Raw genomic sequence first — 27,902 nt, 5'->3', positions numbered from 1 at the left:
ACTTTCATATCTGTCATGTAATCATGGATATCTTGTTCGACGACGTCTGGGTCAATATTCCCCAAGAAGTATGAAGTAGTCTGACGGTGTTTCACGGTGATGAATCGATTGTTTGGGTGGGGGTTGTATCGCTTGGTTCCGGCGTTACAGGATGTTTTGTAAAGTTTGTTTTACATTCCTGTCTTCGAATTTCAGACCTTTGTTTTGAGCAAGAATTGACGGTGTTTCTGTTATTTGCCGTTGTAGCGCAAGAAGTAGATTGCAAGGTGGTATGCTCTTTCGGATCGATATGAGTTGCGTTTGCATTGTAATCGGCATTCGTTTTTATTTGTTCGGTAGAAATCGTTTCCATGCTGGGAGCTGTAATATGCGTTTGCATATGGTTTTGAGCTTGAGCATTTGAGTCGTTTGAAATTCGCACGGGGGATGGAAAACTATTATATAGAATATTATACAATGTGATTAATGTACTCGGGCAGCAGAATCAGAATATAGCAGTTTGAAAAACTCTTGGAAAACTCATGAAAATGATTTTTGTTTCTATGGTTATTCTTGTGTAGTTCAATATAAATAAAGGGCATTTAATAATAGTCTAATATCACATCAAAAACAAGGTATAACAGTTATTATCATTTTTTAAATCAAGGTATCCAGATATGAAAATAGCGGTGTGTGATTGACTTAAAACGTTCATTTACAATATAAGAAGTGTAACAATTTCATTAGTACCATAACAACAAATACAATTCTATATAAGGGTTGATTGAGTAGAAGCGTTGAACTACCCAGCTGTCAATTATGCAGCCAAATATTTTGGTTCGTCATATAAAGGTGAATTGGAAAGGCTGTGTGAGTTTTAATGCCATAATTACAGTGCAGTGCAACAAATTTTTCAATTTCATTTTTGGAAACAAACCACAAACAACTTTTTGGAAAAACTATAATGCAGTTGACACTATACATACACGCCCAACTAAGGAAGTCTTCTAGTAACAAAAACACTCGAAGGAGATAACCAGCAGCTTAGCAAAGTTAGTCTTCTCGGAACAGGAAACACTATAAGGATACGACAGACAGCATAGTTAAGAAAAGTAACGTGTCCTTGAAATAGTCTTCTCGCAACAAGAAACACATTTCAGGACACGCTCACCAGCTAAGCATAGTTTCTTAAAGTGTCCTTTAGTGGGTCTTCTCGCAATAGAACACGGCCGGCAGTTTATATGAGTTTGTTTACGAGTCCTTTAGTAAGTCTTCTCGCATCAGGCAACATTATAAGGACACGGCTAGCAGCTTAGCAAAGTTAAGTGAAGTGTTCTTAAGTCCGTCTTCTTGCAACAGACAACTATAAGGACACTTGCGTCAGCTTCGCAAAGGTTAGTTAGGTATTCTTAAGTCAATCACCTCGCAACAGGAATTATTATAAGGACACCATAAGCAGCCTGCGAAAGTTTAGTAACGTGGAAACACCACGACAGCTTCTCAAAATTAAGTACAGTTTTCTTAAAAATAAGTCCCCTTTCAAGAGGAAACACTGTAAGAACACGCTTAGTTAAATGTTCTAAAGTAAGTTTTCCACAACATGACAACATAAGGACATATGAAAATTTAGTTAAGTGTCCTTAAGTAAGTCTTGTCTCAACATGAAGCCCTATAAGAACACGGTCTCGGCAGCCTAGCAAAGATAAGGTTGATGTCCTTCTCGCAACAAACCCTCCCACGTCCATAATTTAAGGAAAGTCCAGTGTCCTTAAGTTAGTCTTTCCGCAACAGGTAACACTATAAGAACACGCCGAGCAGCATAGCAAAGTTTAGTTAAGTGTCCGTAAGTTTGTCTTCCCGAAAAGGGACACACTTGAAGGACACGCCAAGCAGATTAGCAAAGTTAAGTTAAATGTTATTAAGTAAGTCTTCTCGCAACAAGAAACACATACACGCTGCGTCATTAAGCATTCTATGTCCTCTTTGACGTGAGTGTGGTATGTCCAGCAAATTGATCTTCTTTGATCGTAAGAAACGGTCAAACATTCTATCCGCGTAGTCCTGTAAAATTTAAAGCTGTTATTTAAAAGTAGTTTCTGCGATTTAAAGAAATTCATTGGTTAAGTAAGTATCACGTATGAGTTTATTGCATAGCAAAGCTCGGTCAGAATTTAAAAATATTATCAACCTTGTAAATTTAATCGTCAATTTGTGTCTAATCTGTCAAACTAAGTATTACACTTACGTCAAGAGATTCCCCCTCACAGCGCCGTTTTTGAAAATCATCACGTTGCTCACACTTTCTTATAAAAAGGTCCTGAAAAAATAAATGATACTAAGACAGGCATGGTTGATAAAAAAATTATTGCATAAACATCATGCATTGCGGTAGAGTTTTATCAATTGACCAAACAACCTCTCAACAGTAAATGTTTCGCTGCCCCGTCGACATCGTTTATCCCAATTCATTTATTTAAAAGTAAAGTATCCTAAAGTTAGTTTACAGTATGATCATAACCTTATCACTTATTTGTTGGCTGTGTTTTTGCAAAACGATAGTCAAAATAAATTACTTCTTACAGAATTGAAAATGAGCTACATTAAACCGACATAAAAAACACAATATACATTTAATTTTCCAACACAATTTACCAGTACAATTGACATGGATGTGTGCTTGTTATTATAGTAGTATCTGAACTCTTAAAAAGCACCTCGAGATTAGTTAGCATGTGCTTGTTCGGAGAAAGAACTGCAAATGTTGGAATACCTTGCATCGGCTAAATTTGATAAGGATGATCTTCATTGTCGCTGTTGTCCGACGATTGTCGCCATTTGTGCTGTACTCGTACTAAGTAAGAATTAGCGAAAACAATTAATATATCATTCAGGCTTTATTAAGGATTTCTCGGATAATTATATAATTAATGTCGGTGAACCCTTCCACATTTAATTTGCAGATGCATGCTTTGTGTTTATTTAAATGCATGCATTAAGCTATCGTTTAATGCCGTTTGGCGGCATTTGAATGTGGCACAGTTATTCGTACACATTATAATTTAAACAAATATTGTACTTTGATATCATTGGAAAATTCTAAATCATCATTGAAAACGGAAAACCGACTAAGCCGGTGGTATGTGCGTTCGAACTGTTACAAGGAAAATGGATGTCAATGAATAGTTCCAATTAAACCGATACTATTCTTGCAATACCATTGATGTATTCTGGGTTTTCAAAGTTTTTGAACTGGTAAGTGAACCCTTACATTCCTTGAGGTATCAGGGAAAAAAATTGCAATATTCTCAAAGGGCCTTTAATCAGTTGTTTTACCCATTTTTAAAGAAATCACAGAATGATGATAGATGATGACTGTTTCTTACTATCAAAAAGCCACCAATGTGATATTGGAATCGAACGTAAACAAAGTCACTATTATTGTACACACGATATCGTCCTAAACAAAATAATACTTTAGGTAAAATATTGATTTTTAGACTCTCTTTTTCAAATCAACATTCCAAAGGCAGATAAGATATAAGTTGAACATCAATGAAGTGCTCAAATCAATTGAACGAACTTTTTTAAAAGCATTAATTCACAGAATAGATTTTTGTATTGAAAAGACAATCAATCCTTGATCCTCCTTAGTTTCAAATAAGATCAGTTACAAATGAACACATTAATAAGCTATAAAATAACAATTTCAAGGATACGTTTACCTGAAATAGGACGACTGCATCTTTTGTGTTCCAGTTTCTGTTGAAAGTCCAAAGCTGTCGTTGAAGTGCGTCTTTTGCCTAGAACATAGAACAATAGAGTATATTTTGTATTTAACTAACAATAAAATGACTATCTTTGATATACCAGACAACTTTCAACAAATAGTATAGATCAGTTTTGTTTAATGTATGACACTCTATTGTATCTCGATCTGTAATATTGATTAAGCATCCATTTACAAATAATCTTATAAAAATGCACACAGTAACAGAAATACTTACGTTCATCATAAGGGTACAGGAATTTTCCCACGATGTGGCAAAGCAAAATCCAAAAGATAGTATGATCATTAAAACAGGCGTAATATAAATAACTAGATGAATCTTAAACTCGTTAGCCTCACTTTCCGCTCTTGAACGGCCAAGCATTGTGCAGATCATCAACATCACAACCGCCAGACAGAGCAGTAAAGAGAGAATGGTGAGGAAACACGTTATTCTTAGGAAAAAATCAGAGATGTTCACGTTTTTCATAAAGAATGACTTTTGAGCGATGTTCTCGATTTCATTCAAATCTTCTTCTGTAAGCTGAAATTAATCATTGTTGGAAAAATGGTTAGCACTTTAGATAAATATAAAACGGTCAAGTCAAAATCAGTCACTCAGATTTGATGGTTTAGAACGAATACATAATAACTGTATTAACTGTTATCTGTTCATTATTATCATTTTAACAATACAAACTTTGCTCTTCATTAAAATTTTGTCTCTCATTTCCGCAACAAATTCCAGTTTATATCTTGGCAGCAGTCGGAATCCAGGCTTCTGATACGTTGAAATTGAAAAAGCTTCACCGCTGTCTTCTACAATTAGTGATGAAATGTTGTTAATATATCCATTATACAGAAAAAAAATTGTATGCAAAATAAGTTTTATATAAAAACATTATTGAGGAGTATGTGTTACCGATGAAAATTAATTACCGACATACCTTCTTTCAGCCGTGTTTTCTGCCCTAAAAATGTAAACAGAAAAATGTAAAATGCTTTGCTGACAAAACAAAATAGCATGTGTATGCTAACGATGAAAAATTATTGTTGTACCGAAGTCCACAGATTTTTCTCCATGTGCTAAGCATTTTGATTTGCAATGGTTATCAATTGACTGGTCAATGGAAATGGTTAACAAAACAGCAACAACAACTAAATGTTTGGTATCTGTAGTACAGTGCAACATTAAATACAATTTAAACATGCACGTCTTCATCTGAATTTGATAAAAAAAAAACACTTTGGTAAATTTGAACACTCTAATCTAGAGTAGTTTAAATGCCTAATATTGAAATATGAGAAATACTTAACCATTATCAATAACTGCCTCGATTATTTTGTAGTGAATCTCGGTAATATCATTGTTTTCGCAGTCGATGTACGTTTTGTTTTTCAATATAGCTGGTACATCACACGATTCTATTTTCAATGGAATGATATTCAAATCTTCTGTACTTTCCGCGACATCCGCTTCGTAAAGTTCTTGTTTTGCGAAATGACTTCTTGAGAAATCTTCCGACAAGACTACAAGCATATGCATGCTTTCCTTGATTTTAGCATGCATGTTATCCCAAGTCCTTTGTCCAGGAATAAAATCTCTTTCATGGTAACAACACTTTAAACCTGCCTTTTCCAAATTGCCCACAATAGTACGCACATCGTTTACGTTTTCTTGAACGTAACAAACAAATACGTGATACCGCTTGTCTAGTGGCAGTTGTGGTATAACTGAATGTTTACGTCTCGTGTTCTCCACCTCCGCCATTTTGGACCGTTAATAAATCAGCACAAACTCCGCGCAGTGTTACTTCCCTTGCAGTACAGTAATCACTGCCTTCACAAATATCACGTGATGATAGATAAAACGGCACGTGATTGCAATTTACAAAATGGACGGAACACCTTTAAAAGAAATTCCAGCAACATGTTTTGTCTTCCTCTGCAAGAACATGCCGCCAACATTCGATTTGTTTTGGTTTTGCTTGCAATCCTGGTTCAAAACGTTCGATACATGTCTGAATAGCTAACAACACATCCATGTTGATATTGTAATTTGTAAATCCTACTTTCAATTTGAAAAAAGACCGAACATTTCCGAATGTTTTTTTTAATTGTTATTTTTTTATAAAACATATTATGCCTATCAACTGGCGTAAAGTAATTATTTAAGAAAGGATATAAAAATAAATATATATGATTAAAAAAAATGCCATTAAAAGTTTTCATCCAATTTTGGATGAAAATCTTGTGGTGGCAGTGATTACTGTACTGCAAGGGAAGTAACACTGCGCGGAGTTTGAAATCAGCATTTTACTTAAATACGTATTGAAAAGTCTATATGAAACATGATATTTTCATCGTAGTGGTTGAAGTTTTGTGGTTAACATAAACGATCTTCTTTTATACTCTTTTAAAAAGACGTTTAAGGCATGTTTTAAATCAAATTAAACATGGAGAGCAGGCTTTATTGGATTATTAAATTATCTTTTTGTGTAAGTAACAGAATAAATATTTAGGAGCAGCTTAAGCTTAAGATATATAGTAATGCATTTTTAAGGAATATATGTATACGGGACAAATTTGATCACAATTTTATGTTAACTTTATTTACGAAAATGGCACTAGCAATCTGTAAAGTATGTGCCTTGTCACTTCTTGATCTCTTTAACAAAGTTTAATTCAAATAGTGACTCTAAATGTATGTTTTTCATTTATAAATAAACCTAATTTTTGCATAAATGTCACCCTTATTTTTTCATCTGTACCATATAATACTGTTCACCTGTTGCTAAACTCTATAAAACAATAACGAAATGTTAGATGTCAAAAAACTAATGCTACTGTTGATAGTGAGTTGGGTAAATTCAAATGATAACCTGTTATCAAGATGTTTTAGATACTGTAGTTCACTAAATATAAACAGCTCATGGTGGTCTGATGTTGAAAAATTGTTAAATGATTTAGGATTTAATTACCTTTGGAGTCACTAAGTTACAGTTTTCAAATGTTATTGAAAGATTATATGATCTACGATCAGCGCATGCAGAAATGGTTTGTGACTTTAAAAGATTCGTCCAAACTTTGTACTTATAAAAATATAAAAACAAGATTTTTAAGAAAGATATCTCGATAGTGTCACTAATGATTTCCATAGAGTATCGCATAGTAGAGTGCGATGTTCAACATAAAAAATAGCCGTAGAAGAAGGCAGATTTAGAAATATACCTAGACAATATACAAACTGTATATATAATTATATAGATTGCAATTTGAATATGATTGAAGATGAATTTCATTTTATTATTGTATGTCCATTTTATACAGATATTAGACAAATAATGTGCTTACAACGATCTTTTTGTCATTGGCCAACCAAGGAAAAACTATGTAAGTTTTGAAAATGCAGCATTGTTAAGAAGACTAGCTTAATTATTTTTATTGCCACAGGAAAGCGCAAACGTTCTTTTATTTAATTTAATTATTGCTGATTATTATTTGAATAGCTATATTTATATTTGTTCTTGAATTTATGCTCTTCTCATAGAACATAAAGTCAATAATGTTTTATATTGCCGCCGTGAATATATATATATATATATATATATATATATATATATATATATATATATATATATATATATATATATATATATATATATATATATATATATATATCTACTACAGATATTAAGGTGACCATATATATATATTAATCTAGGCATTATGGGGACCGTTGGATTAAGGCGACAAAAATTGGTCTCCTTAATATTTTCAGTCCAGATTTGATGTATCAAATGTCAATAAAAATGTCCATTGACAGTAAGTTGATAAGCTTGAATGTTTATTTACGAGATCATTTCATTGTTTTAAATAGTATTCTCTTTTAATATTAAAAAAAATATTCTTAAACTTTTGTGTTAGTATATTTGTGTATCCATAAAAATAGCTATTAAGGCGACCAGGGAAAAAATCATAATTTTGGTCAAAAATAGCTATATACTAAGCATTTTTTATTTGTTTTACTTTATTTAAAGCTTATTGTATATTATCCCGAAGTTTCATTCCATAAAAAACAGAAATGAGGAAATTCGATATTTCGTGTACCATCAGCATCCAAATTTTCAAGTATACAGGACTTTAACTTTCCGGAATATAACGGAAGTTTTCGGGTATCTCCGTGGTACCATCTCCGTGCAATTATGCAGTATGGCGTTCATCTCTTACAGAAAGAGAATGGTAACTTGGTAAGTGTTTAAAATACATATTCAACGTTTTTTCGTTTATTTTTATGACTTTTGTACAGTTGTATAAATCGTCCACCCTTTGGATGAAAAGCAAATGATTTATCCGGATTTTGTTCATCCGAAACTAAATCACTAGTATCAACATCCGGTGTAATTTTTGCTTGTATTTTGGAGAAACTCGATTGATTTCTAGCAAACTTGGTTTACCACTACTGTACATCGTCCCTTATTATTATTTGGTATGTTCCAATCTAAAAAATGATTTGCTCCCATAAAATCTCAGATTTTAATAAATAAAAGACGAAAGGATACAAATGCCTTACATTTTGTTTGTCGATGTCATGTCATTAGTCAGTCTCATCACCTTTGAATAGCAGAACAGAACGAACACTATCACCAATTCGTATTGTGGCTTTTTGCATGTGTCTTAAATTCTCATATTTGATAATAAATGCAACAATAAAATATTTCCCTTATTCTGCCACAGTTATGCACCAGTCAATTGTAACAATGGCGCCCAGGTCTTGTTTATACCGGGGATAGCAGGGGAAATGAGCCATGTTTTTACCTTCCAGGTGGACCGGCAGTGCTGAGTGAATGCGGTGTTATTGTTTTTGCGCTGATAACAGGGAATGGGCCTAACCTAGGATGTCCCCAGGGGCATTTGACGGGGATCTGGTCATTTCGTAACCTTACCATTTCGTAACTGCTGATCTTGGTTATTTCGTAACCATTCTGTTAGTCAATTCGTAACCGTCAAGTAATCAATTGACCTTTCGACAGCGGCTTCTAAGCCACGCCCCCTGATATCAAGGGAGCGAACTCTGTCTATGTCCGTCAAACAAACGAGGAAGTAATGGCATCTCGCGTCGTTTCGCTTTCCGATATTCCTGACAAATTATCATAAATGTGACATTACAATGCGAAAAAAATAGAAGTCAAAGGAATTTGTAACTGGCTGCTACATCGGAAGGCTCGATATATCTTTAGAAAATGACGATATCTAACATTTACGGGGTGAACTCTATCCAAGTCAGAGAAAATCGGATAGCCGCCATGTTGTCAACATTGACATCGATACAAAGGAAAAGCGTGTGTGTGACGCATACTGTAAATGCAAACAAGGGTAAGTTTAACTTTTAATAACACCGGTCCTTCTTACAGTATTGTTGAAACAAAGATTAAATCATCGCACAATATGAGTAAATCATAAATGGCCCGAATGGGGAACCCGGAAGTGACATTAAATAACAGTTACTTGCCAGCTATACAGTATAACCTTGTATTCTATAGTATGAGCAGAAATGGTTTATTGGGGTTATGCATAAAAAGTTTCAGTTCTAAGCGATTGAACACTCCCCCTTATGAATAATAATGTAATAGTTGACAAGTGACAATCGTGGGTGATACCAATCTGTAACTTTTGCATTGCTCAAACATTCACATGCTTTGATTTTTGTTCTTACAGAAATTGTGGAACATGTTCACACACTCTGGCTGTAAAAGTAGACCTGGGAGGAAAAGTGCCCCCGGTGTGGGGCTCGAACTCACAACCACCAGAACACTAGCCCGGCGCTCTAACCAACTAAGCTGACTGGGCAGCTGGTTCTAACCCACACACACTACCCTCCCCCCATTTACCGGTTAAGGCTGGTGGAGGGTCTCCTGCTATTTACCGTTGACACCATTAAAGTATTCTGATTGATGGAGATAAGGAAGTCCCCTTATTATTGTCTTCAACAAGCCTACCGCCACAGGGGACCTAGCATAAGACCGGAAACCGCCCCCCCCCCCCCCACACACACATGATATTTGCCAGTCCAGGCAATGTCAACAGCAAGAGAAAACCAGTGATGACAAGTTTTACAAATAAACGGTAGGACCTATTTTAAAGCTTTTTATAACATTTAGTTTTTACTTTGCTGTACAAAAGTAATGGACTATTTGTCCAGAGAAAAACAACAACCACAAAACATTAGCTAGTATCTTGTCAATATTTCATTATGATATACATGTAGAAAGCAAACATCAAAGGCAGTAGCATTTACAGCTAGTATTAAAATATTTAACAATACATGTAACTGATTTATTTTAATATTGGCATCTTTTATTTATTTCAGGAAAGTGTGGTCTTTTGAAGAGAGTTCTTGAAGTTGTTCAGCATGTTGTTTTGATGGATTCTTGGAAGGATGTACCTCTATGATGTTAGCTTCAGTTCTGGAGTATAACACCAGTTGTTGCATATTTAATATCAGATTTATTAAATACATTGTTGTTTTGCAAACATTACTTAAACTTTGATATTTCTTTGATGTTTATGTATGATATTGTAGGTGAATATCTCTTTATTGCAATGGCAAATATATTTTAAAATATATAGCATTAGCAGAAGTTATTTTTCACTGTTAAAGCTGCACTTTCACAGATTGATCACTTTGACAACTTACACAGGATTCGATTGCATTTATCATGTTTTGGCTCGGAGAAGTTTTCTTTTTGTGATTTATATATTAGGTCTTAATTTAAAGAATGCCAAAATAAGCCGATTCTGAGACAAAAAGTGTCAAACTAGAATTCTGTGAGAGTGCAACTTTAAGAATACTGTTAATCGAGTGTGCATGTGATCCGGACTCTGAACATTGGATGAACTATCATTAAATATTGTAGATTTACGTAAATGGCCCAAAATATAAGAATAACAATGAAAATACATGCATGTTTGACTTGTTCTTTATTCATAATAAGTCTAAGTCTTTACAGCACATGTTTGGCAGAATCAAGTTCTAATGAACATAATAATTGATTTAAATGTACAGTGAAATAAATTGTTTTATACAGAAAATAAAACCTTAACGATTCAGACCGATCTGTTCTCGTTTTGTTTTGGTGGCTCAAATATTTATCTGAGTTTTGGAGGAGGTCTAGCTGGTGTGAGCTGGTCAAATACAGTAGCTGCTTGAGGGTCAGTGTTTTCTTGATTGGATTTCCCGTCGACAAAGTGCTGATATGAAAATAAGAAATCTATGAAATGTGTCGGAATGACAGCTACAAAAGCCATTGTTTACATAGGAACCATACGAGTATATGAGATTCGGAAGCATGCGATGGTTCGGACAAAAATCTAGTTGTACGATATTTCCTGATTTACTTTGAAAGCAAAGCAGTTTATAAAAACTACATAACGGTATCAACAAAAATACCTCTATCTTGAATGAAATCAATCGTGTCCATGTTGAACCTGATATTAAATGGCCATTAATGCCGATTTGACAACACAAGCCAAAGCATAAATGTACGATGTTTATAGTTTAAAAATAGTAACACTTATTTCGGTCATGCACGGACAATTTCAGTATTAAATAAATTTTGAGCGGATTGAAATAAGTAGTTTTGTTCAAAAAAATACTTTTGTACAGACGTATAGATGTTTCGCCTTTGAACGATCTTTCAAAATTTCCAAGTTCAGCTGTTGATGAGGTCTTCCACAGAGTCTGATACAGCACTTGCATTTTTCTAAATAACTCACTGGTTTCGAATACAGAACGAATTGTAAGCCATCTTTAGTCGGCCTGGCTACCTTGTATCCGAATTACAAGTGCCATGACAACACCTTTTTACCATAATACTTAAAAAGGCGAGGAATTGCCAGCGCATGTATATGACGGACTCTGGTCAGTTTGACGGACAAAATGGCGGATAGCAACACGGCTTATCAGCCCTACATTCTGATTGGCTGATAGGACCTGTCAATCAAATCCTGTCGTAAGGTCAATTGCTCATATAATAACCACCATTTAACAAAGTGATAAATAGTACACTTAGCACCTCGTTAAGTGTATTGTTCGAACCTGGATGTATATTGCACAGCAACCAAGACACCAATTGGGAGACATTACTCGAATTCTCACTAGTAACAAGCCAATAATTTATGTTACTCAATAGTTATTAGATATATATATATCATGCTAAAGTAGAAATGATTTGTTATACTACCAAAATATGTTAATTATTTTCTTACATTTTGCTTACTTATAAACAATAATTAAAGACTGATCGCGATGTATTTTTGAGTAAAATTACGTTTACATAAATGATCATTCTTGACCTATTTCATTGACTATATTTGTTTGAATTGTTTAAAACGAACAAAATTTTGTTCTGTTTTTTTTCTCAATTGATTCATATTCTGCATACTTTATATCCGAAACCGACAAAAAACAACCTTAAATTATTTGTTAGGCCAAATAAAAAATAGGTCTGTTTCAGGTTACCCGACCGACCCTATTTTTCCCGCCGACCCTAACCTATTTTTCCCTGAAAAAAATGTGATTTGGGTACGAAAAGCATTTGTTACGAAATGTATGTACGTAAAGTTGACAATATTAGAGTTGGATTTTTTGAATGTATTTACCGTACTTCACCTTAGAGTTCGGACACCTTAAAATAATTAATTTTTCGCTCTACGAATTCATAGAAAATAACCATTTTTACATTTTATTTACATGTATGGTAAACCTGCCTTTTTTCTTCATGTCTGCATTTTACCACTTATTAATTTATCCGTAGTTATCAATGGTTATTACGCCTATAAGTCTCTGTAGCTCCTTCATCAAGATGGTTAAAATCCCATTCAACACCATTTTATACATGCATTGAAATGAATAAACACCTTTTATCGGCTTCAGATCAAACAGTCCCATTGTGTGACGTCACATAACTCAGTTATACCCACGAGGATCTCATGGAGAGCATGGATATTGTTATGCAGGATTAATGTGTTTGGTGTTTTTTTATTGTAACTTGAGTATTGCATTTATAACTTTAATTCATCACATTTAATAGTTACCTGTATCATTGAATGTGTTGACTTTATTGTTTTCATGCCAAGAAATCCTATCCAATTTTCAATTAAGAAGGAAACCCCTGTATGCCAGCATATACCTGGATTTTAGCAGCATATGCATTATGTTCCATTCAGTGGTTTTGTGCTAAGGGTTAAAGGACTGACTTGGTTCTCCATGAAATTTTTATCAGTTATCTGCTGTTACAGCTAATTCATTTCATTTAATGGCCATTACGACCAGCATGAAATTCAGGGGAGCAATAATTTTGGTCATTTTTCGGAAAAATCTTTCTATAGTGCATGGTTCTTAGATTTAACGCTTCATCTCATTTTGTTGATTACGACACTTGTCAAAAATAAAAATAAAAATTCAATAATAGTTTATTATTAAGTATTGACATGATTTTCTTAACTATAAAAAGTATAATTATTAATTAACTAAGCTAAGCATTACATCTTTGATATTGTTTATGAACAATCTCCTTGATAACAATATTTAACTATCTAAACCACACTCTTGTTATTATGTTTAATTATGTTTAAAGATTGAAAACATCAAGTACAAATGTACTAACTATATTTCTTAGTTCCCCGACAGCTAAATATTTTCCTCACGCCGGCCAAATCCTAATAGCCTCTTATAGAACAATACCGTAATCAAGTCGTTTAATTTAACAACTTGAGTACGGTATTGTTCTATAAGAGGCTCTTAGGATTTGGCCGGCGTGAGGAAGTTTTTTGAAACAAATAGAATCACAAACCCCAGTCAAACTTATCAACTTCCGGCTCAAAATGTTATGACTCATGTATATTTAATAAAATGATACCGGGGAGTTGTTTATCTGTGGATGTCGAAAATCTGCTTAAAGGGGCTATACTCCGTATGATAAAATAGCGGAAAAAAAGAGAAAATTTTCGAAAACTGACATAAACTTGGCATCGATGTGTACACTGCATTGAAACTTACTGAAGAACCCGGTCTCCGACACAGTTTTTTTTTACATTTTGGTACTTTTTTTTTTACAATTATGATAAAGCGTAACACAGTCCATTAGATAATTGTCCTGAGATTCGTTACAGAAGAAAACTTTTTTGGTGCGAATCTGGTGTACAGTCCCTTTAAGGGTTCATTGTACTTTGCGCTCATTATAAATAGATAAATGAAGGGTCTTCGCATTGATACAAAAAGCTTAGTTCCTTCATTCACAGCAACATATAATTGATTAACGCAAGATTAGCAGCATCAGTAGAAGTTATATGATAGTTAGTAGAAGGAATAGTAGTAGCTGTTGTTGTAGAAGTGGCAACAACAACAACAACAATTCAGCAGGAGCGGCAGTAGTTTAGGGGTATCATCATCATCATTATCATCATCATTATCATCATCATCATCATCATCATCGGTGGTGGTGGTGGTTGTGGTGGTGCTGACGGTGGTGTTGTGGCGGTGGTGTTGACATTGGCAATAGCAGAAGCAGTAGTGGCAGTATCAACAACAATAGCTGCAGCATTACCACCTGTATTACTAAGACTTAAGAGCACACATATTAAATGACCAACATAGTCGGTTCTGTTCGGTGGGGTTAAATACCTATTTACAGTAACGTTCTGAGTCATGTTATTATTTGGGGTGGGGGTGGGTCAATATTTTACAGAAAAGGAGTCACTCAAGGACAGCGACCATTGTTGTGAGTTTATGTCGGTCAAAACATGTTCTTTCACAGGTCACGGTATGAAGACAATGCCAGATGAACACAAAACTAAGCAATTTTTTAGATTGAAACATTGCAAAAACAAATCCCAATCAGTTATACGAAAATGCATTTTAACCGCCTCATGTGTTCATGATAATATGAACAAAATTGAAGTAAATTTAACATTCGGAGATTCAGTTTTGCCAATGTAATATATTTTTTAGTTTCGTTTGTATTTCCCATTTTCCATGGTGTATACGTATACTTACGAACTCAATATTTTTTACATTGAAATAAAAACAACAAAGCTTTAAAAATGAACAATAAGAGTGTGTGTTTTTGTTAAAAAATGTGAACCCAATAAATCTGACATTTTAAAATCAATATCCATACGCTTAGTAAAGCATACCCTTAAATATAATTCGACCTACGAGACGGCCAGGTTCATATATAATGTAATATAGGTTACATTTTCATTCCAAATAAAACGGTTTGTTAAGCATACCATTTTCATTAACATCTGTCATACACATGTATGTCTAAAACGATAATGTTACTCATTAAAAACATCATATTTTTGTTTAAGAATAAGTAAATAATAAGTTTTACTAAATTAAGTACTCTGTAATTTTAATTAATTGTAGTTAACACTTGATACTTCTTCACGTCTTTCTGGGCAAAATTAAATACATTCTTCCAAATCTTGACCCAAACTACAGCAACTCCCTAGATATGAAAACATGATTAAACACATGGTCAGATTCTCGGTCAATTAGGGGTTAATGTGTAGCTGAAATTGGCTCTTGTGTAGAAATGAAAAGTGGAAAAATTGGCTGGTATTTCTTGGCATGATTGATGTTTCAATGAGTATTACTGTACGATTATTGCTTCATAAAGTCTATATTAAAAGTGTGATACAAGTTTCAAAGTTAATTGGCGGATCGTTTTACAAACATGTCATGTCTGTGTTTTAATCTCTGTATTGCCCTTGTTGTTTCTTTAATCCTCCATTGAATATATCACACATCCTTTTCACCAGGCAATAAATCGTTTAGGATGGGTAATAAAGTAACCAACTAACTTATCACAGTGATGTATACGGTTAGGTAATCTAGCCAGGCATTGTAACGATAAAGATCAATAATTTTTGTCTGTGAGACTTAGTAACTGTAAAAGTTCAGTCGATGTCCTTTGGGTGTCCGAAAATTAGGTACCTAAAATAAATTATTTTTGAAAATAATAATGGATGTCGGAATTTATAGAATGTCCGAACTCTTAAGGTGAATTACGTTTGTGCTTGTGTGGCAGGTATGTTTCAATTCTTGAACTATATTTTCTTGTCAGATACAAATGTGTCAGATACTGACTTTCGGATTGATATGTCAGACTTAAGTGTGCAATTTTGGCAATAAAACCTGCATGTTACTTGTTCTTCAAACCTGAACCCCCAGGTCCTCTTGACAGCATTGAGGTTTCCTTGGCTAATGGCTTATATGGTAAATTTGCTGTCCCACTCTTCATGTAATTATGTTTCAGGGAGGTTAGTATTCTACAGAGGGTGATTGAAAGCAAACGGGTGCATAAAGAAAACTAAAACCGTTCCTGGAAAGTCTCAAATAATAGCAGAGTGGTGTACCATAACTTAGTTGAAATCCAACCACCATTGTCAAAAGTATTTAACCAGACAAATAAAGAATGTTTCCTTTGAAGCATGTAACATGTTTAAAAACTACTGATAAACCTGAAAATTGATGACTTTTATTTTTGTTACTTTCTGAGTCAACAGTTACTGAAATCAATATATATCAAAAAAAAAAAAAAAAAAAAAATATTCCGACTTACCTACCCTATTTTTTTTAGCAGTGTTACCTGAAACACACCTATTTTTTTATTTGGCCTTATGGTATTAATTTCCAATAACAAGATACAAAATTAAACATATCGGCACATTTTTAATACAATAAGCATATAAAAAGCGCATAATCTCATTCGGCAAACTCACTACATTTTACAATACTTCTATGCAATTTAATAAAAAAGAAATTCTAAAGTAATATGGTCTATATATTTAAAAAATATTGGCTTAAGGTCACAATTCCTCTCAATGGTAGAACATCTATGAATTAAAAAATTATTACATTTAATATTCAGCCTGCTTATAATATTTCCTTCGCAACATAAAAAAATAGCTAGTGTGAATGTTTCTATTTGTCATAGTTTCAGAGTTTATTGGCAAATCGCACTACACTATTAGGAATAAAGAAGGAATACAACTACTAGATTTAACTTTGTTTATGTTGTTATTTTTATGTTTTATACTTACAGTAAACTTATTTTGTAAATTCAAATGGTATTAAATTAATTCCTCATAATTATAGGAGTCAACGGTTAAGATATGACCATTCGATTTCTTAACGGTTACGAATTGACTAACACAATGGTTACGAAATGACCAACAATGAGCGGTTACGAAATGATCATAATTCATTTGACAGGGCTTTTACCAGCTGTTTGTCTGTGCAGAGTGGGAATTTTACCTGGGATTGGCTGGACCGAAAGTCAAAGTCCCCGCTATTAGCAGGACCTTGGGGGCCCATGCTGCAATTGACTGTTGCATTATTTGGATTTTTTCTTAACTTTACGACACGCCCCCCTACAGTATTTTATAGTCAAGTTTAGTAATATTTTTTACAGAAATTGGATAACTTAACAAGTAAAGTAAACTGTACTGAGCTTTTAAACAAACCTACATACTTATAAATCAAAATTGATATTTTAGGGTCTACACTGAATAAACCCAAAATGTTAGTTTTGATTTGCTAAATTCGAACAGTATTTAGTCAATCCACACAAAATTTACAGGATCATCAGATAACAAATTTTCTAAAAATTCTCTGTTTGCCAAATAGGGAAGACAGGTTTAAGTGGGATTAAAAGGTTGCTATCTGTGACCAAAAAAAATACTGTTCATAAATTGTGAGTATTCATTTATCTTTTGTTCAGTAAAGAGCATGCAATGGCATAGTGGTTGGATTAGATAATCTGACAGCGGTGCTGGACGTCAGGAGTTCAAATATTGTTGTGAGTTCAATGTACCAAAAGAATACCTTTGGAATACACTACCGGGTATTATCTATAAAAATGGCAGAGCAAATTGCCCATATTGTAGTAATGTCTTAGATCCAGCTTGGATAACTTGGACACAGTAAGCGGTTCACACCCAGGGAAATTCTCAGATAAAACAGCGCCTATAAACTTGAACATTACATTTTTCATTGAGACAATTAAAGAAAAAACATTATTGCTGATCTTCTGAAAACAAATCCTCTAACATTCAAATATTTAATTTGTTGGATGAACTAAGGTTTATATTGATAAGAGATTGCTTCAGTTGGATTTAAACTAATCACCAACAAAAATATATGCATTTAAATCACACAATGTAAACAACTGCGCCACATATCTATCTGTATGTTTTGGGTTTTTAAAATTTAGCAGTTAAATATAGATTAGCATACTGGTAGGTCTGGTTGATCTGTTGCTTTAGTTGCTAAGTAAACATAATGTCAGTGATTTCATCACTATTTCTATTAAAATATCAGTTTTCTTCTTCAGGGCTTCTCACATTTGCACCATTTTTTTACCATTTGAATCATAAAAAGATAACAAACACAAGAACTTAACACTTTGTGAATATTTAAGGAATGTAAGGGGTCAGATTTCAGATTGCTCATTATTGCTGGAACACTAAATACTTTATTTGATTGTGTACACTGCACTTTCTTGTTAAGCATTCATCCAAATCATTTGGGTAAATTTTGGCAGAAAAACTGCTTTTGGATTTATACTGGTCATCAAAACCGGCACTGACAAAACATAAGACGTGTTTAATTAATGTGCGGGAAAGAGGTTTAAAGGTGTCGACCCACAACGAAAGGCTTGCGGGTTGCAGTACCCCTTTAAGTAGTTCTTGAAAAAAATGATTCTCTGAGGTAGCATTTGATTATGTGTACATTGTATTCTTGTATGTATTTTCAAGTTAACACATGATTTATATAAGGTTTGTATAATTTTAGTTTTATTTAAGTTTTAAAATTTTGATTTTTTTTTAAGATTTGCCTGCCCCTGTCTGAACACTTAAATTCTTGGTCTTTGGACTATTGTCTGCAACTTCAAAACACACTTTTTGGAACAGGACACATTTTCCTGATATTTTATCCAGTTTGACTGCAATATAAGTTGTATTTATCAATAATTTAAGTAAAAAATGACATTTATATTTCCATAATTACCTGGTAGTTATTTGTTAATTTGTTTTAATTCATGGATAGGTTTATTGCGAGTGTCATGGAAAGCTGGAACTTTTCAGTACACAACATGCAAACTGAGAATGAACTGTGTGTGCCGGCTTTGTGAACAAAAACGCAAGGCGGCTACTGAATTTATTGTGTTAAATCTGACTTGGGAGAGAGAGTGCATCTTTAACAATTAAAGAAATGTTGTAAAGAAATATTCCGTTTATGATTATGTCATCACATATTGAATATAAATGAATTTGCATTAGCATCAAATACTACAACTACAAACTTTTAGAGAAAATGTCATTTTTGTACTATGACCTTTAAATGTCATTGACTTGACCTTGAGGTATAGGAATGTGACATATTCATTTAAGAAACATTAAAACACATGAGCAATTTACATTGCGGCCATTTCCAATAATTTTTAGCATTATGACCCGACTATATATGATATACTTAGATTAATATGAATTCATTGTACAACGATTGTGAAGAAATTAATTTACATTATTATGCCTGTTACTTTCGAATTCGTCTAGATATTTTCAACAATATATAATGTTATTCATGCAAGAACTAGTTGAACAAGATATTATTTAGATTTTAAGGTCAAATGGTTATATTTGCCAGAAAAAGTCGGGCAACCTACATGATAACAAAACATTATTTACATTTGTAAAGGTTTCGTACCATTTTATTCGACAAAAGAGTTCAATAGCATGCCCTTACTTTTAAAATGTTGATGTAGCGGTACTGTGACGGTGTTCGAAAAAAAACCCCACCGTACTCGTGCTAGGGAGAAGGGATTTTTTTCAATGGACTACACGTTAAATTATTTGGCCAGTAATATCATTCAGTTCGACAAAGAATAATAATGAATATTGGATTGAAAATGGTCCAATGTTGGAAACACTTGTGTTGTATTCAAATATTTTAAATCACAAGTGTATTGTTTCTTGAAATTAATTATACGACTTTAGCTAGAACATTGAGGAACACTACACAATTTCCGATATTCGTGAAAAAACACTACAAGTGCGAAGTGGTCGCATGTGTTGTGAAGTACTAATCTAAAGTGTTCTAATTCATACATGATAGAAACATATTCACATCTCATATTTTATAAATATACTATCTAATCAATCATAAAACAATATTCAAGATATCCTTGGGACCCCCCCCCCCCCCTTGGACACGCAATACAATTCGTGTTTCGCTGATCTGTTGGCTGGGATCAGATCATCCATTTAGGGATTTAGATATGTTACCCTAGCCACCAGGCTGAATGTTTAACCGTCACCAGACACTCTGCCATGAATGTGAGAGAGTTTAAAGCTATTTCTTATTTTCCTGTGTAACTATATTGATGTTTGATTAAATTTACGCCGTCGTGTTACTGAGTAACAATTTGAAATTGGGCCAAAATCATCAAGCTAGAGCTTTGCATAATCTTTTTCAAACTTCTGGGAGATTTCTGCCCTTGAAAGTATTTGCTCGCAGCCCGCCTCAAAGTTACACTTCGTTCAGTATTTAAAGCTTTCGGATACACTTTTTTGTTAATTTGAGATCTTAATGACGCTACATTGTACTTCTAAGTAAATAGATGCTCAAAGTAACTAGATGCTCTGGGTGTTCACTGGGTGACAAAGGCTACCCAGTATTGGTTGTTTCTTTTTTCTGAAAAGATGTTTCTAGTGAATTGCCAAGTTGCAGTGGTTTTGACGCCACAGAACCAGCACAGCTCCATGACAGATATATATGTTTTCGTCATTGATGTCAGTACTGCTGTATTGGTGGCCTCACAATTTCTGTGTGGAAATGTCATCTGATACACTCATAACGGCGTATTTCTAGCATAGCTTTCATAAGTGCATGGCCATTCTCTGTCATTTTCAGATACACTGTGTTGTGTGTGGATAAGAAATGCAGAGTGGTACCACCAATCACCTAAGCCACCATTCCCCTAACAGACAAAAGGCTCATGGGGACAGTTCCTGCAGTTTACAGCAAATTGTAGCCCTACAAACTTCAGGTAAGTGATAAATCTGGGCTTCAAGATATCTCTGTACTCACTTTAAGTTTATACTTCATTTGAACAAAACTTACAATTTCAGCATCAAAATCCAGGTTTAGATCCCAGACCGAACCTTGTCTCCTTTATTAAACTTCATTTCAGATAATCTATAAGCCACATACATGTTCACTACTTATGGCGGATAAGAACTTTCGCAAATTGATTATAAATGCGTTTTCCCAGATATACACCCTCCTCTTGCAGATACTGCCAAGCTTGGGTGCACTGGGCCGGTTATCCAGCCGTGTGGAATCAACATCTCCAGCTGAACTTGGGCCGGGAATTATATAAGAATCCTTAGCAGCATGGTGAGCTTTTGTGTATTTATTTCCAGGCTCGTATACCCGTCCAGACTTCTGCGTTTAAGCTTTCCTTTCGTCCTTTTTTAAATAAGGTATCTCAAGTCTTTCAATGAAATCACAACTTTGGAGGCTAGATTTAAATTAAGGAACCATTATGTGTAGAAAGCCTTTTGGGTGATTTAAAATCAAATTAGTAAACAGGATTCTCATGGTTCATGGTTTATAATTGGCCTTGTGGACCTTTCATTCTTTACTTTGGTAAGAGCCGCTTAGGTATGTAAGAAGGGGGGAGGGGGGGGGGGGGTACAGATGTGATAGTAAACAGTGTTTAATAAGGTATATTTGTTTTTATTTTATCACCATTTTGAAGGTAATGATTGTGTTATCAGGGATAAGTAACAAGTTTAACAGAAACACTGTAACATGTTCTTTATTTCAAATAAAGCTATAAATTATCTCTGGAGAATTTAGTCTGATCTCCATTTCTCAGAAAATGTAGCTGTCTAAGTGCCTATTCCATCAATGAGTATCACTGTCTTTAAATTGCTGTTGTGGTACAGTTTAAATGGCAAAAGTTTTATGGCCCTGCTTGTTTGCAACTCCTCATTCATTTTTGTACAGCGAGAAAAGTAAGGGAATTCTAGAGATTTACTAGAATTATGGATTGTTTTTACTAGAATTATGAATTGTTTTTCTTGAGTTACACAGTACATAAGGAGGAATTAGTGTGTACACAACTCCTCATTTTATTCCTGTTTATTATTTATATATGTAACATAGATGTGTACAAGACCTACGGTACTGTAGAAACATGACATAAAAGAGCTCACTTTGATTAATTTCCTCAAAAAAAGATATCTTTACTGTTAAAGTAAGAACTTTTACTGCATAGTAAGTAATGTCTTCTGCTCATCTTTATGACATCATTACATGGAATGATGTCAACTTCCCAAGACACATTTCCACATGGCGCAGCTCATTTATATATATTGCTGATGGATTGTTTAGAATGGGACAGTTTTAATTGGACATAATGTTTTAATCGCCATTTTACAGAGTGCCAGCCAGTCATTGCTGTTCTTTGCATTGCTGAGGAGGACAGTCCTGCCAACATAATAGTTTGTTCAATAACAGGTAAAAAACTGGTCTCACTTTACATTTTCAACCACTGTTCGATCGTAACAATTATCAAAGAACCGGCTAGTCTCAATCATGAAGCCGCTCTAATTAGAGTCAATGAACGATATAGATCTGGATACAAGCGTCTAGATGATCGAGACTAAATTGGCAACATGAGAACATTTATTTCCTTTCCTGATTCTTGAAAATTACATGAACAAATGACAATTCTACTACCATTTAAAGCTTGATTAATTTTCGGACAAATGTGTTTGTTTTAATTTGCCTTCCGCTTAAAGTGAACGTATATATACTGGGCAAGAAGTGCTGAATTTCATCGTGAATCACAGTGATTATCCAAAGTTTGAATTTGGTTTGGACATGTTTGACGGGAATTCAAAGACATTTTTTGTCAGCCGTCTTATATCACAGGTTTCCATGCATTTTGCATACATTGGTTCATTCCAAGATAAAAATTATAACCTTTTTCAAAACGTTCAATCTGTGAGAGTGCAGCTTTAATAGACCTGTAAAGACTTGTCGATGTGAAACTTAACTCTCAATCAAACTATGGTAAAAGATCAAATGCGGGGCTCCGTGTGCGGCATAGACTGCTAATTATTATTTAATATGATGAAGAGCTAGTTAAGTTATCTTTTTTAAAAGTCTTCATTTGAAGAAAAAAAATGTTTCAATACCCTGTATGAATTTTCTTCACCGGATATTGATTCATAAAAATCATTGCTCCAGGGTGCGGAGCTACTTTTTGTTATATGTCTATATGGAAAAATCTTCTCCTCAGAAGTCAACTTTGTTCCCCAATGTGCAAGGCACAATCGGTGAAAATAATTTCAGTAAAAGTCACTGATTATTATTATTGTGATTATTATTAATAAACTTTTACTATTTCAGGAGACAAACAGAAACACAGAGGTGCTATACATTCCGATGGAAAATACAACAAAAGAAGAATTTTAAGAAAGGTAATAACTGAGCAACTAAGAACATGCATGTTGCACTGGTCAGAGTGTAAGACCCATCTCGCTTCATAAGAATTGATAATCATCAATGTATTAAATCAAGAAATTGAAACGTAAGTGTCTTGTCTTTTGCAGTGTTTTTGAAATAGAATATAATTTTTAAAAAAAACTAAATTATTTTTTAATATGATTGTGAATGTGTGATGTTTTCTTCCGATCATTCTCTCTCAAAAACCAGATACAAAAAACATATTTGTAGATTTTTATACGCCCGAAGGGTCGTATTATGTTATGGCCTCCATCGTCTGTCCGTCTGTCTGTCTGTCCGTCCGTCTGTCCGTCCGTTAGCAATTCCGTGTCCGGGCCATAACTTGGTAACTAATAAAGCAATTTTCAAATAACTTTATACAAATCATCACTACATTAAAAGGGTGTGTCGCGCGCAATTTCCAGGTCCATACCTCAAAGACTAGAATCACCATGGGGGGGCGTTAGCAATTCTGTGTCCGGGCCACATCTTTGTTACTCGTCCGTTAGCAATTCCGTGTCCGGGCCATAACTTGGTAACTAATAAAGCGATTTTCAAATAACTTTATACAAAACATCACTACATTAAAAGGACATCGAGCCGAATCTTCTTCGGGCGTATAATGCTCCGTTTCGCGGTGCTCTTGTTTTGTTTTACTTGTAAATATAGTTTTAAGTTTGTATTTTAGGCAAAGCCTTTTATTCTGCTCAATACAAACTTAAATATTGTAAGAGTTATGGCCCTTTGTAATTTTTAAACAAATACATTTTATTTCATGTTTTTGTAAGCCCATTATTTAGGGACTTTTAATATTTTCACCAGCAGCATTATAAAGTCAGACCAAAAGTGTCCAGTTAGTGTCCAAACAATAACTAAGTTAGAATCCTTTCTCAAATCAGGTGAGCGATATAGGGCCATCTCTGTGTTTGTCTGACAAAAAAACAATAATCAATCTTTGAGTTAAATTGACAAAATATTGTTGTAGAATGTTTTGTGAAGACATACTATTGGATTACTTTTGTGTCAATAGGATTAAGGTTTCTACACATAAAAATTATTTAGAATAGCATTTGGGTCAGTCGGTTCACGTTCAATATTACTGATAGTATAAGTGGAAGCAGTGACTTAAAATTAATTACCAAACAGTTTCTGCTCAATTGCTTTGAGTTAACATACGAGTTATAAACTTGGAATACTAGTTCTTGGTGGCATAAATGAAAGACCTTGTTTTGTCACATTGACTTGTAATCAAGCACTAACTTCCTCTAAAAAAATTTCAGGTGATGGTTGGGCACACACAAGAAGACATAGATCACATGTGTCCAGGCATATGAGTAGACAGGAGTTTCACACTCTGCCAAACTTACTTCATCAGAGGAGCAGAAAGCTTCTCAAGATCCCGCACTGCACACTTAGATATAGTCTTTGACTACAACAAGGGGATGAAAGTACAGAGAGGTCCAATTGAAATCAATTCTGTGCTGCGTCATTTCTTCATTCTGGAAGTCGATGGACATGATTTATCATGGCATCAGGTGTGCAGTTTGTCGACTATCAGCAGTCTTGTTCACCAGTTGTGCAACTTGAGCTGGTAGCTTTATTGCTTGAAGCCACAGCATAAGAGGGGGAAGGTGCAGGCTCATCAAAAAGTCTCAAAAGTTGAAACTAGGAAAAGAAGTTTGTCAAGAGTGTGAATATTTGCTTTGAAAACCATCGTTACGATGATTTGGTTTCCTTTGAAACTTGATACATACTATGTGTATGTTGAATGAATTGAGATGCTTAAATAAAGAACCGCTATTCAAATATCAGGAAACTGCATTTTTCATACTAAAGGGTAAATGATGTCGCCATTTCCTGTATGTATTTAAATGAGATATGTTTCCACAATTAATATTTTTAGGGAATTTTTCTCATCCTAATGAATGAGATTAAATTGTACAGCGTTATATGAGCTTAATATGTGTTTTCTGTTTCTTTAAAATTGGTGAAAAATTGTCAGAAGATAATTAGACCAGTATCCATTACTACAATCATACAATCAAATATACAGGGACAAACCCACTGGGCATATAATATAATTAAACCCTGTTTAGGGGCACGAGGCAAACAGAGTTACTTTCAAACGTTAAAGCTGCACTCTCACATTTTGGACGTTTTGACAACTTTTCTCATTTTATGTCTTGGATTGGAACCATCCAATTTTTGCGAAAAATTAAATGGCAGATTTTTCTATTTAAGTTAAAACATTGATGTTTTATGCACTTTTCTTAAACCGTTAGTAACATTAATTTTTGAACGGAAATATGAAATCTGTGATCTGATCTTTTGTCAGCAATCTTTTATCATTGGTTTGCAGATAATTACGCAAAAAATTGCTCATTCAAACACAAAAAAGTTGTGAAAACGGTATATCTGTGGGAGTGCAGCTCTAAATGTTTAATTTCTTGATTTTACTACTGTATTAGAAATTACAGGGGTTGGGGCATATTTTTAGTGTTTTTATTGCTTTTTATTTTCATACAGTCATACTTTATTCCTCAGGGCATAACTTACAAATAGACAAAACTAGAAAATGGTCGTTTCAAAAGGCCAAAGATAATGCAAGTTGAACAATCATATTGTTCATGGCTTGTATTTTTGGTGTATTTTGTTGCATATGCTATAGAAAAGTTGAAAGTTAAAAATAAATTCATAGTTGAAATGATGGCTTTGAATGGTATTGTCAGATGGGAAACGGCACTTTTAAGAAATAGGTATAATGGTACTTTATTTATTTTGATCAATTTTAGATATTGTATGAAAATTATTATCTTATTTAGTACATGAGACCTTTTTAACAGTTATTGACAATATAACAATGTGTATATGAAGCTTTAGATCAACACTTAAAGCTGCACTCTTACAGATTGTCAGTTAAGACACAAAATTGTCTCAAAATCTGCTGATTTGGTTATCATTCCTTTAATTCAGTCATATTAGATAATTCACAATAGAACCCATCAGAAATGTAAAAGTGCCGAAAATTTCATTTACATTAAATTGTTCGTAATGCTTTTAGCCATAAAACATCATTTTTTTAACATAAATATGATAAACTGCTATCTGATCTTTTTTCAGCAGTCTTATATCACTTAAAATTGGGTCTAGACATTTATGCAAAAAAATTGTTCATTTATAGACAAACAATAAAAGAGTACCGGTAGTCAAAACGATCAATCGGTGAGATTGCAGCTTTAAATACACCTTTTAAGACCGCTGTAAAATTCCAATGGTTTGCCTAAATCTTTAAAGCTTGCATACTGTTTAATTAACAACCATACTTATTGTTTAAAAGTGTCATGATATCTTTGTACAATGTTTTTATATAATTCATTAAAGAAGTCAAAACCAATTTGTTTATCTTGTAAATTGTTTTCTATTGTTTAAATGACCCAGACAAAAATGGGAACGTCAGTGCTAGTTCTTTTACTATTAACATCCCATGAAGTTTCTATTGGTGTAGCAGCAAGGAGGTGTTATATTAAGGATGCATCATTTAAACCAAATTATACATTTGGCACCGTGCACCCCAGTTAAGTCGTGCAGCGTCGGGAACGGGCCAGTATATACACTCCGGTATAGTAGGGGTGGTCACCGAGCCCGAGCCACACTGTCTAAGGGGCACGTGCAATTGGCCATTAATTTGGGGAATTAGCTGGCACAACTGCGAGTTACCGTTTAAGTTCAGATCACGTTTAATGGTTCACTTTGATTAACAACTCAAGTCCAATTAAGATGTTTAAAAGTTGGTTCTTTATTAATTCCACATTTGAGTTGAATAGTTAACAAAGATAAATCCAAAGACTTATTTAACAAGAAACATTCAATAGTCCATGTGATATATTAAGTTATGAAAGTAAGTGAATTAATTATATAGTCACAAAAAAAAGTAGTTCAAAGATATTTCCTTAGTAAAAGAAGAAGTACAAAGTTCCTAGTCTATATGTATATCTAATGTATATATTTCTCCTTCTCCTTAAATGAAAAATGTACATACTTATATACTAACTTAAAGAGTAGAAGTTACCAATCAGAATTAAGTGATAAAAAGATATGATCGAAGATTTTAGAAAGTGTCACTCAAAAATAATTATTGTCAAAAATAAAAATTTACAATTAGATTAAGTCTGAGATAATTGAGAAGTGTCAAAGTCTCAAAGAGTAAGGTTTATGATTATGATCTGAGATAATTAACTGATAATAATTAAGAAGAGGAAGCAGGAAAATCTTATCAGAAATGTCAAAACACTCAATTGCAATTAGAATGACTGACAAAAGTCTCTTTAGGAAATTATGAAAGTAAATATCATAGAAAAATAAGATGTAACCAAAAAAAAGAACAATAAATTTTCTAACAGAATTTGAAAGAGAAAGTCACATGGTGACACATTCATATGCACAACATACAGGCGTGTAGCCGCCTATACGTGAATACGCGGCTGAATCCACATGATTCTGACAAAAAAATCAACCAAAGTTGCAGTATGCGAACTTGACTACATGAATCTAAAACTGGTTATTTTC

The 27,902-nt window shown here is 33.8% G+C and overlaps 2 protein-coding genes and 2 long non-coding RNA genes across 9 annotated transcripts; 2 read left to right on the top strand and 2 right to left on the bottom strand.

Annotated features, from left to right (window-relative positions):
- Positions 1-781: 781 nt before the first annotated feature.
- On the bottom strand, positions 782-5,915 carry LOC128218338 (uncharacterized). Its single transcript, XM_052925985.1, has 8 exons — positions 5,063-5,915; positions 4,693-4,716; positions 4,446-4,564; positions 3,984-4,289; positions 3,702-3,779; positions 2,750-2,830; positions 2,225-2,296; positions 782-2,040 (listed from the first exon to the last, which is right to left on the bottom strand). Exons 1-8 carry the CDS (start codon positions 5,514-5,516, stop codon positions 1,888-1,890), a joined length of 1,287 nt encoding a protein of 428 aa, XP_052781945.1. The 5' UTR covers positions 5,517-5,915; the 3' UTR covers positions 782-1,887.
- A 209-nt stretch (positions 5,916-6,124) lies between these two features.
- On the top strand, positions 6,125-26,721 carry LOC128217673 (uncharacterized). Of its 4 annotated transcripts, none has more exons than XR_008258261.1 (6): positions 6,125-6,243; positions 20,730-20,865; positions 21,112-21,215; positions 22,266-22,343; positions 23,241-23,311; positions 24,617-26,721. It is a non-coding gene; the product is annotated as an uncharacterized LOC128217673 (long non-coding RNA). The 4 variants fall into 4 exon arrangements; XR_008258258.1 differs by lacking the exon at positions 6,125-6,243 and adding an exon at positions 7,918-7,995; XR_008258260.1 differs by lacking the exon at positions 6,125-6,243 and adding an exon at positions 8,040-8,234.
- Positions 8,841-10,711, top strand: LOC128217674 (uncharacterized). The gene is made up of 3 exons (XR_008258262.1): positions 8,841-9,121; positions 9,464-9,871; positions 10,116-10,711. It is a non-coding gene; the product is annotated as an uncharacterized LOC128217674 (long non-coding RNA).
- Positions 9,888-11,732, bottom strand: LOC128217672 (uncharacterized). 3 transcript variants are annotated; one of them, XM_052924977.1, is made up of 3 exons: positions 11,410-11,732; positions 10,844-10,996; positions 9,888-10,212 (listed from the first exon to the last, which is right to left on the bottom strand). In XM_052924977.1, the coding sequence occupies exons 1-3, from the start codon at positions 11,502-11,504 to the stop codon at positions 10,107-10,109; spliced, it is 354 nt and encodes a 117-aa protein (XP_052780937.1). In that variant the 5' UTR covers positions 11,505-11,732; the 3' UTR covers positions 9,888-10,106. The 3 variants fall into 3 exon arrangements, 1 of the variants encoding a protein (XP_052780937.1); XR_008258257.1 differs by lacking the exon at positions 9,888-10,212 and having other exon boundaries at positions 10,843-10,996; positions 11,402-11,732; XR_008258256.1 differs by lacking the exons at positions 9,888-10,212; positions 11,410-11,732 and adding an exon at positions 11,196-11,309 and having other exon boundaries at positions 10,843-10,996.
- Positions 26,722-27,902: the final 1,181 nt, after the last annotated feature.

This window comes from Mya arenaria, chromosome 14 (assembly GCF_026914265.1).
Source record: "Mya arenaria isolate MELC-2E11 chromosome 14, ASM2691426v1".
In the NCBI taxonomy this organism is placed as follows: Eukaryota; Metazoa; Mollusca; class Bivalvia; order Myida; family Myidae; genus Mya; species Mya arenaria.
This window is presented reverse-complemented; position numbering and strand designations above follow the sequence as displayed.